Below are 10,633 nucleotides of genomic sequence, written 5' to 3' on the forward strand. Positions count from 1 at the left end.
GTCAGTCAATCGTAAGTTTCTTAATAAACTAAAAAAGTCAATAAGAGTTCACGGTTTTATTGGCTAGCCCATATGTCTAGGTTTTGTTTGGCAATTTCCGCAAAGTTCAGTATTTTTTTGGCTGAATTCTCTTTTGAATACGGTAAAATAATTCTGATTTGATAAAATTGTGAACGACTAACTAGAAATTGATAAAGAACTGTTTGTTGGGTTTGTTTGCATTAATTATATTTACTGAATTCTGTTTGCATGATTTGGATGGTCATGTAATATATTAACTCACATGCTTATGCTCTATAATGAATATTACACAAGCATTAATCTATAATTGTTTATTGGATTGGTTATATTATATCCAGTGGCGGATCTAGAAAATAAATATAGTGGGGGCAAAATATGAACTACAATTAAATAAAATAAAATAATAATATCTTATAAAAAATCCAGCATATAAAAAACAACTCTACAAAACAACTCTACGTTCATTCATCATTTGGAATTTTTTAATCACTTTCTCATTTGAAATCGAGTCAAATAACTCTTTTTCAATAAAACAAACCATGCAATCACTTAGAAACTGATCTCCAATTCGGTTACGTGCAGCTGTCTTCACTAGTTTTATTGCTGAAAAACATCTTTCAACACTGGCGGTGGCAACCGGCAAAATTAGAACTAGCTTTAAAAATTTGTAAACCAAGGGATGTGCTAGATGCTTTTGAGTTTTCACCATCAAACATGAAAAATCTCCAAGATTTTCTACACTTTTAAACCTTTCGTCTCTACGTATATTGTCGATGTAGATATCAAGTTGTTGCTCTAGAGATAAAAGCTCACCATAGCTAAAATCATCTGGATATAACTTAGCTAATCGCACCGGCTTATCTTTGTCAAACCCATGGAATGAATCAATCGGGCTTAAAGCAGCCATACAGATAAGTAGATCAGTGGTTACCTCCGTAAAACGATCCTTGAACTCTTGAATCTGAAAATCTAGAACCGTGCAAAAGCAGTTGACCTTATAATGATGCATATTGCTTATGTTGGTTCTCTTTCTTGGATTCCTAAGATCAACAAAATTTTCTTCCATGATAAGCATCTCAACATTATGTTTCTTACAGAAAGAAGCAACTTTAGCCATAAGCGAATCCCAGCCATCATCTCTAAGCTTCTGCAACTCTCGTTTAGTGGATTCTACCAGTGACATAACATTCAAAATATCTTGATCTTTATGTTGCAAAGTCAATGAAAAATTCGCAGTGAGCCCCAAAATGTGTAACATAAGATGCAAATAGAACACACAATCAAATGTGTGAAAGTATTTGAGAAGACCACATTCTTGACGTTTCTGTAAGTCTTCCCAACCCTCTTCTTGGATATACTCAAGAACTTTAATGGTAGTAGAAAACAATTCTTCCAACCTCAACAATGTTTTGTGATGAGTACCCGAACGAGTAGTTGCAGGTCTTCATAAAGAACGTTCCTGATTTTGTCATGTCCCAGTCTTAACATCACCACTCTTGATTCCTTTTTCCAATTCTTCACGTTGAATTTCTCGAAACATATCTTGTTGTTTACAAGAAGCCCCAACAACATTCAACAATGTAGAAATCATATCAAAAAAATCAGCAATGTCAAAGTGCTTTTTTGCAACAGCCACCACAACTAGCTGAAGCTGATGAGCAAAACAGTGAACATAATATGCTGAACTGCTTTCTCTAGGAACCAATGATCTCAACCCATTAAATTCACCCCTCATATTACTAGTTCCATCATAACCTTGCCCTCACACATTTGTAATGCTCATCCCATATCTAGCAAACAATTCATCTATAGCAGACTTCAGAGTTAATGAAGATGTTTCTTTTACATGAACAACTCCAATAAACCGTTCTTTGATTGCTCCACCTTTATCAACAAACCGAAAAACAACACCCATCTGCTCTTTATGAGAAAATCAGCAGACTCATCAACCAGCAAACCAAACACACCATGATCGATTTCTTCTAAAATAGCTCGTCGTACTTCTTCTGCAAAGGAATGGACAATGTCTTTTTGAATCTTGGAAGAAATCATCTGATTATTTCCTGGAGCATTTTTAAGAATAACCTTACTTATAGCCTTATTCTGTTCTCCTGTGTATTTCAAAAGCTCCAAGAAATTTCCTTTGTTCGCATCCTCTTCTTCCTCACCATGGCCACGAAAAGGTAATCCTTGTCGTAACAAGAATCTTGAAGCATCAATCGAAGCATTTAAGCGAATACGATACTCATTTTTCGCCTTATCATCTTGCTTAAACAGAGCATGTACTATAGAATGATGTTGATTCATCAAATCCTCACATTTCTGAGCAGCAATAATGTGACAACTGCTGGGTGGTTTACCCATATGAGTAAGCAATCTCTTTGGCTTTTTTCAATTGTTAAATCCTTCTTTCACAAATGCATCACTTCCACCTTGCATTCGTACTTCATATTTAAATAAGTAGCAATATAAGCAAAATGCACTTTCTTTAGATATGCTATACTCTAGTCAACTACCATATTGATCAAACCAAGCTGGATTGAATCTTCTTGTTCCACTTCCTTTTGATATTTGTTTAAAGTTATGACCATAAGGTTGACATGGACCCTTAGTTAGATATCTACGTCTAACCTCGTCTCTTTGATTTGCAGGATAATCCATTATGTCTTTCCTTTCACCAGGGTCAAATGGCAAATCATCGATATCGGTATCAAGTACTGGAGGAGATTTTCTTTTGTCTTTCCTTTCACTGAATTTAGGTGGCAAATCATCGACATTAGTTTCAGGTGCTGAAGTAGATACTTTTTTGTAGTATTTTTCCATTGACGTTTTCTGGAAAAAAAAAAGATGTGTTAAACAACACAATCAAAAGATATGAACTTTAAAAATCCACTTTGACAATGTTGGCCGAAAATTTTATAGTACTTTATCATCATCATCACATCAGACTCAGGGAAATCAAACCAAGTCAGCTACTGTACTTTTAAAATTATTCAAGGGCACAGTTTAAAAAAAAAGTCAGTAGAATTGTAGAAAAGTTTAGATATAATTATAAGAGGTAGCTTTTCTTTACATGATTAGAATAAATAAACTATCAACTATGAAACATTAATAAAAAAACAAATACAAATTAACAAATAAAAAAAATTACCACTCGTCGAACTTCGAAGACGACGACGAACACACACGAGAAAGCTATTTGATTAGGGTTTTTAATTTGTAAATTATTTATGTAACTTTGGTATAATTATGTCAATTTGGTAAAAAATAAATATGTTTTTAAAATGGGCTTTGGATTACTTGATTGAATGGGCTGTGGCCTGTGGAGGCAAAAAAAAAAAATTCACCTTGGTTATAATTTTTTTTAACCAAAGAAAATTAATAATTTTTTTTTTGAGGGCAGCTGCCCCCTTCTTAGCCTACGTAGGTTCGCCCTTGATTATATCGGATTTGGAACTATTTTTATGTCTAGTATTGATGCCATGTTTCATGAGCAAAATTCTGAATATCTTAGATTAATACATGTTGCTTGTAAAAGTTCAAATTTGCATGGAAGTCCTAACTCGATGAGAAACAAAAGCGTTCCCAAATACCTCGATGTCATATCTCCGAGCTCCGTTACTGAGATAAGTATTCCTTAATTGCTATAGTTTATATCAGTACATAGTCAATAAATTTCGGTTTGCATGAACGATAGGTGTAAATTTATTCACTAATATGATTGATTGATCGAAAACCTTTTTAAGTCGCATAATATAAAAAAAAAATCTAAGATATGACATGTAGTATCGAAAATATTTGAAGCTCTAGAGCAGATATATGCATATGAGAACAAAACTTATATTTTCCTAATTCTCATAGATAAAAAGATCTAAGATATAACACATGACCTTAAGTTGTATGTTGTTGATTTTTAATTGAGATTCAATTCGAGATTGACAAAAATGTAGTGTTTTTATCTCGAGGGGGAGAATTAGAGAATCTCACATCGTGGAACATTCAGAAGTATGTTCACACTGGAAGAGTCATTTTTATAGAATAAAACAAGGGATTTTACTAAGTAAAGAAGTAGTTGGTTGACAAAAAAAAACAAGGAATTTTACATCTAACGCATATTGAGAGAATAAGTAAAGGGAAATGTTGAGTACCTTCAATCATAAGTATTACCCAAGGCACTATCGTATTGTACTACACAATGATTAGAAAATGGAGATAAATGTAATAGTAAACCAGAAGTTTACTGAAAGTGTAATGTTTGGCAAACCGGTTATGCCATCTCGGTTTAGTAATGATGCGAAAGATAATTATATGGACATTCGTTGAAGAACCAGAAGATTCTTACGAATGATCTCCTATTTGTTGCTTGCTTACAAGGCAATATAAGAATACTGTTTTCACCAGTCAATTATATTTTAAATCTATCTATACAAAGAGATGTTTGTGGGCTTGATCACCCACTGGTGGACTGATCATCCACCATATGCCGATATTTAATGCATCGACAAGAAGGTCGTATGTATTCTTGTCATAGATCTGCATCCTGATGTTTGCGAGACTAATTGGTAATATTGGTGAATCACAAGCCTTTGATGATTATTTTATGCATGTGAGGATACATGATGAACATCTTGTAGCTAAAGTTCATATATAAGATGCAGCAACATTGATTCGCATAATGCCAAAGAGTAATTAAGAACTCTCCCCATCGAACTGGTTTTGGGTCAGGAACCAATGATCCCCATCTAGAAAATTTGGATAAGTTGTTTGCTCCACCACAACCGCTAAAAGATGGGACCTCAAAGGAGGTTATGGATATGTTGGATATGATCTTCATTGATGATAAAATCTAAGATTTATTTAAAGACTCATAGTTAGTCTATCCAACACTAGGGGGAGAAAATAAACAGTTGGAGAATGAATGAAATGAAGTGAATTATCATTGATCCTCGGACTAAAGATCGAGAATAGAAGTCAAAAATGAATGTATAGAGATAATTATATTATAAAGATTAGCATATGAGTTGCCAGACTCATTTACTGACATTGAGAAAGTGATTAAGTCACAGTTACCAGCTGTAAATGCTCCAATTAAGATGGATGTCCCATAAGGACAATATCCTACTGCTAATGAGTCTAAAGATCGCATGAAGCGTGATAGACCTATTTGTTCTAAATATAATAATCCTCGAAAAAGGGAGCATGAATGAGAATGGCAGGAATCGAGGAATGAAATATTAAGGATCTCGAGAAGAGATAGAAAACATGACAAGAGAGAAATTCAGGTACCTGAGAATAAAGAAAGCTCAAATAGCTATGTCATGTCTGAAACAATATGGAACCAATATCAAATCGACGTCGTCAATATTTATGCATGCAATGTAGCAGTTGATGAGAATGAGGATCATGAACCATCTATTGAAAAGTGTACACAAAGAAATGATTGGCCAAGATGGAAATAAGCAATAGATCCAGGATTAAATCTCTTGGAAAGAGAGAGAGAGAGTATTTGGACAAGTAGTCCATACACCTAATTACACCAGTGGCACATAAATAGGTCATTATGTGAAAGAATGAATGAGATGATGAAAAGTTATGAGAAGCAAAAGAGTAGTTGCACAAGACTTCTCATAAAGACCTGAAATTGCTATAAGAAACACATCATGTGGTGGAAGCATCAATTTTCAAGTTTCTTTAGGCTGGCAACAAAGAAAAGAATTGAGAGCCACTCGAACAATGAAATTTATGTGAAATATCCAAAAGAATATAAATTGTAAGAAGCAGTAAAGCCCATAAAGACTTGGGCTGCGAGAAACAATAAGTGCTAGTTCTCGAGAACACTACTGGACAAAATATGCACAAATTACTACAATTTATGCGAATAACAGTTATTGTTGCATTTGCTCGTAGCAATATTCAATTCACAGATGCACGAATTTTGCACGAGGTCTTATATGTAGAAAGCTCAAATTTCTTACACATATATTGAGCATATAAAGAAAATTATTATTGGTCATGAGTACCATAATATTGGGAAATTTACTGATCTCTTTCATGATTGAAAGATGTGATTTTGTATGACAAGAAGGATAGTCATAATTGTAAATTTTACGAGAAGCAAAAGGATAACTCATATGCATAAGTATGCATAATGTGAAATGGTTTAGAAGATTGTCTATAAGAGAAAATTTGGAAATGAAGTCCGAATAGACCAAGATATGACCTTTTGTGTGAAAGAAATGTTATGGACAAGAAGTCCAATGGTCTAAGAGATTATCTGACAATCAAACGAGTTGATTTATTGAGAATATGTGTATATCCATTCCTAAAAGAATGGTATGTATGATGATAATAAATCTCCCAAAGATGATGCTTCCAGGGGGAGCATACGATGATGCGTGTGGTTGTACTCTTTTTCCTTATCAATGGTTTTGTCCCACTGGGTTTTTCATGTCAAGGTTTTAACGAGGCAACAAATAACACACTAATGATAGACACCTAAAGAGGAATGTCATCAATCTTCCAAAGTATTTTTCGAGATTTAAGAAGCAGGAGAAAATGAGATAGATCAATCATACTTGAAGAAGAATCAATGTATGAACACATTCTATTCTTGAGACAGAATCGAAGGTTAAAAGTTTTCCAATCAAAGGACACCTTCTAGGTGGAATTAAAATATGAAATTGGTATCCAGAGAAAGATCTTTGAGTATATTTTCATCTCCAACTCGAACAAGTTATTCTAGATGATAGAACTCGAGATATGGCTATTTTCATGGGATATGTACAAGCTTTCTCAGAACACCTAATTTCGACTGATATCCCAAGATCGCTCGATATTCCAATCTTACCAGACCTAGACCGGCGCCTAAAGTTAAACATGGATGTTAGCTTCGATTTACAAGTGGTTTGAAGTCATTTTGATCTACAGTCATCAAGATATTCAAGTTTCAGTGAAGAGTGTCAAATCTGCCAAGAGAAGTAAACCGGTCTAAGCCAAAGACGAAGGAGTTAATTCATCAAATTGGATTGTGTCCTATCAGATATCTCAAGTTATGTTCTCATTAGGGGGATTAGATGTGCGCTGCGCTCTTTTTCCCTTCACCACGGTTTTTTCCATTGGGTTTTCCCGGTAAAGTTTTTAATGAGACAGCATCTAATGCGCTTTAGAAAATATTTTGTATGATGGACATTCAAGAGGAAGTGTTATAAGCTATTATGTGGATGTCCATATAGACTCATGTTCTAGACTGTTCTAATTCCTATATATACGTATGTTGTCTATGGAATAATAATATGAACAACTAATTATCTTTTTCTCTTGTTTCACAACACTATTTTAATTTATTCCAAATGATAAAATAAATAATAAGATATTTGGATATATTCCAAATACTTATCTGCATCATTTTTTCAAACTGTCTGATAAATGTAGTTTTCTTCTTTTATAGGCACTTCAACTTTTGGACATAATTGCTTATCAACGCCTTAGTCAAGTCCTTTTAAAAGCACCAGACGACAATCTTGATGTTTGTTTTTTGTTTGTTTACCGTTATAGGTTAGACGCACATGTTGGTAATGTCAACTATCTTGCTTTCTCCCTACCAAGCCAGGAAATGTGTTTTGTCACTTGTGGAGACGACAAGAAAATAAAGGTTTGAATCGTGGAATATGTTTTAGAGTTGGATAATGGGTGCATCTTGCTTATTACTTTTTATGCAAAATATTGAAATTCCCACTTGCGATCTAATTAACGAGAGACATGTCTCAACAAGCCCGTTAAACTTAACCATCAAGGAAAAGTGTTCATCAAGGAAAAGTGTATACAAACTTCCTCTTGTCAGGGCCAAGAGAGATCTTTCTCAACATTTAAAGTTTTATACTGCTTGAAAATGTCTTAAAGTTTTATACTGTTTTGAATACCAGGAGAGCGTCACCTCTTACAAAGAGGGATGATGGTCATATGATTATCTTCTTTGAGAAGGATGGTGCAGAGAAGGATCTCTCTTGACCCTGACAAAAGGAAGTTTGTATACACTTTTTCCATGTTGGTTAAAGTTTAACTTGCTGGTTTGAGTCAAGCTTTTGAAATTCCAGAATATGAAACAATAGGATGCTTAAGCTTGTGATTGTAATAACACTCAGTGGTTGATTGAGCATTTTAAACATTGGCATAAACCCCGTAGAAACAACAAGAGAACTCACCTTAGCTCCAAAGTTGCTTAGCATCAAAACAATTTTGGTGTTTCCAGACATGCCATCTGAAGTTACTCTCACGATGTAGCTTTGGTCCACGGCATTACCGTACCAGAGGTGGTGGAGCTGGCATGGTAGAAAGCACTGCAGCATGTAATCTTTTATTACCGGAGGAGGTTCCAGAGACCAGACACACACTATCTTGAGTGGGCTCCAAAAAAAGCAGCAGAATATGAAGCTGGATTTGCAGGTTAACCATAGGAGTCTTCATCGCTGGAATATTTTTCAAGTATTGCACAACCCCTTCGGCCAACATAAAGAGAGAAGCAGCTGAAAAGATGCTCCGTTCATAAAGATGCAACAGATCTTCCAAGTAAGAACGGTAACCCATCATCAATAAGGATGTCAAAGAAAGGAGAACAAGGGAGAGGCGACTGTCAGATATATATGAGCACTTAATTAGAGGCCATGACTGAGCAACAGATCTCCGAAACTGTAACGCTCCGACCGCCCACGGCTAATGGGCCATTTACACCCATTCTCTGCCCGTGGGTCCTTTCCTGTCCGACGGGCAGTGCATTAATTTTTTCAAGGCCCGAATGTCTTGTTTACTGACCCTGCAATCACCACCCAAAATTTTTAGTGCTTTGGCCTCATTCGCATAATATCGCAAATCGCTTCCCGATAGGTCACTCATCCTTTCACTAATTCAGTTTAAGCACATTTAACTCTGGAGTTCTAAACAGATGTGTGCTAGATAAGGTAAGCGCACTTTGGTGACATAGGTAGCAAAATCAATTTTATTAAACTTTTCCACATATACCAGAAATTGAGATGTTACCATTAGTGTCAACTTGTCCTGTGGGAGAGTTGTTAAAGGGTGAGATCTTAGGTTTGAGAAACGCTAACCGCACCAATAACCTACCCGGAGAGAACTAAGGGTTTACAGTGAAGGGTTGGGATCGGTGCCCTGCAGGGTCAGTTTGAGTCCCACGTGACGGATTGTACAAAAACGCTCTTACAAGTACGAAGATTTTGAGAAGAGTCATGATGCCGGCGAGTTTGGGCTCCACCAGCGCCGGAAGATGGAAGTGAAAGCTTTGCCTCCATAATCGCGTTTGAGAGGAGCGACTATAGGACCCTTGACTATAAATATTTACGGAAAAATTTACTCTGTAGGACACATTTCCACTTTATAATTACACTTGAATACATTTTCCCCATGCCACACACTTTTCATATATGATTTATCTTTCCTAACCTCAACTAAACTCCAACTAGTCATTCATTATTGTCAACACATTCATACAAAAATAAAAAAATCTAATCTATTAAAATTGAAGTACAAAAAAAAAACAACCATTAGTTTTCCACAAAAATTACATACATATGCCACTAGAATTAGATTAAACCACAGCCATTTTAACTAAACCTGTTTAAACCTGCTAGGTTGCCCAGATGATAACGGCGTTCGTCGAGCTCTCTTTAGCTATAAAGCTGGCCTATGTAATCTCTCTCTCTCTCTCTGTATTGCTCTCTGTTTTTGTCTCTGAAGTCGCAAAGTTGATTTTTTGTATGTGATTTGGGGTTTTGAAGATGATCCCTCTGGTTGAATCTCTCATCTCACTTCGAAGGACTCTTTGTGAGGTAAGAGTATGTGTTGTATACGTGGAGTTACACTCTTTCATTGCACGAGTGATCATAAAGGTTTCTTCTTTACAGGCTATGAGTAAATACGGCAAAGTTAAGAGCTTGTGGTTGGTCAGACACATTGGTAAAGGCTTTGCAATTGCTCTGTAACTGTGTCGATTATACATTATAGGGCTGGGCACTATTACTCGATACTCGCCTTGTACTCGTTATTTGACCCGTACTCGCCTTGTACTCGTTATTTGACCCGTACTCGCCTTGACTTTTCAAGTACTTGACGTTATCAAGGCAAGTATTAAGTCGACAAATTTTATTACTCGCAAGTACAAGGCAAGTACCAAGTATCATTTTATTTTTAAGTATTTGCCTTGTTAATTGTTACTTATTACCCGTTTTATAAAATACTTGGTACTTGTAACATAATACTTGGTACTTGTAACATAACACTTGTTACTTATTATCCCTTTCATGTGATTTTTGGATGTTAAAGTTTGGGATGTGACAATGTATGTTTTTTTTATGTGAAATATGTATGTTCATTTAGATTATTTGAATGTAATTAACATACAAATACTTGATTTGGCAAGTAACAAGGCAAGTCAAGTAACTTGCAAGTAATAATTTTTTTTTGCAAGTACTTGATAAAACAAATACTTGTTTCAAGCAAGTCAAGTACAAATTACTTGGACAAGCCAAATCAAATAGCAAATAGTTCAAAATCGGCAAGTACTTGTTCTATGCCCGGCCATAATACATTATGTATTAAACTA

General features: G+C 35.3%; 2 protein-coding genes across 2 annotated transcripts; both read right to left on the reverse strand.

Annotated features, from left to right (window-relative positions):
* Positions 1-373: 373 nt before the first annotated feature.
* Positions 374-2,302, reverse strand: LOC125581636. Its single transcript, XM_048747429.1, has one exon. It carries the CDS (start codon positions 1,277-1,279, stop codon positions 464-466), a length of 816 nt encoding a protein of 271 aa, XP_048603386.1. The 5' UTR covers positions 1,280-2,302; the 3' UTR covers positions 374-463.
* LOC106380374 lies at positions 1,784-2,385 on the reverse strand. Its single transcript, XM_013820137.1, has 2 exons — positions 2,112-2,385; positions 1,784-1,941 (listed from the first exon to the last, which is right to left on the reverse strand). Exons 1-2 carry the CDS (start codon positions 2,383-2,385, stop codon positions 1,784-1,786), a joined length of 432 nt encoding a protein of 143 aa, XP_013675591.1.
* Between the last annotated feature and the right edge of the window lie 8,248 nt (positions 2,386-10,633).

This window comes from Brassica napus, chromosome C2 (genome assembly GCF_020379485.1).
Source record: "Brassica napus cultivar Da-Ae chromosome C2, Da-Ae, whole genome shotgun sequence".
NCBI lineage: Eukaryota > Viridiplantae > Streptophyta > Magnoliopsida > Brassicales > Brassicaceae > Brassica > Brassica napus.

Coding starts and splice junctions, on each gene's coding strand:
- LOC125581636 (XM_048747429.1), bottom strand. CDS start 1,279: ATGTTACACATTTTGGGGCTCACTGCGAATTTTTCATTGACTTTGCAA.
- LOC106380374 (XM_013820137.1), bottom strand. CDS start 2,385: ATGGGTAAACCACCCAGCAGTTGTCACATTATTGCTGCTCAGAAATGT. Junction 1,942..2,111: donor AGAACAGAATAAGGCTATAA/GTAAGGTTATTC, acceptor TTTCTCATAAAG/AGCAGATGGGTGTTGTTTTT.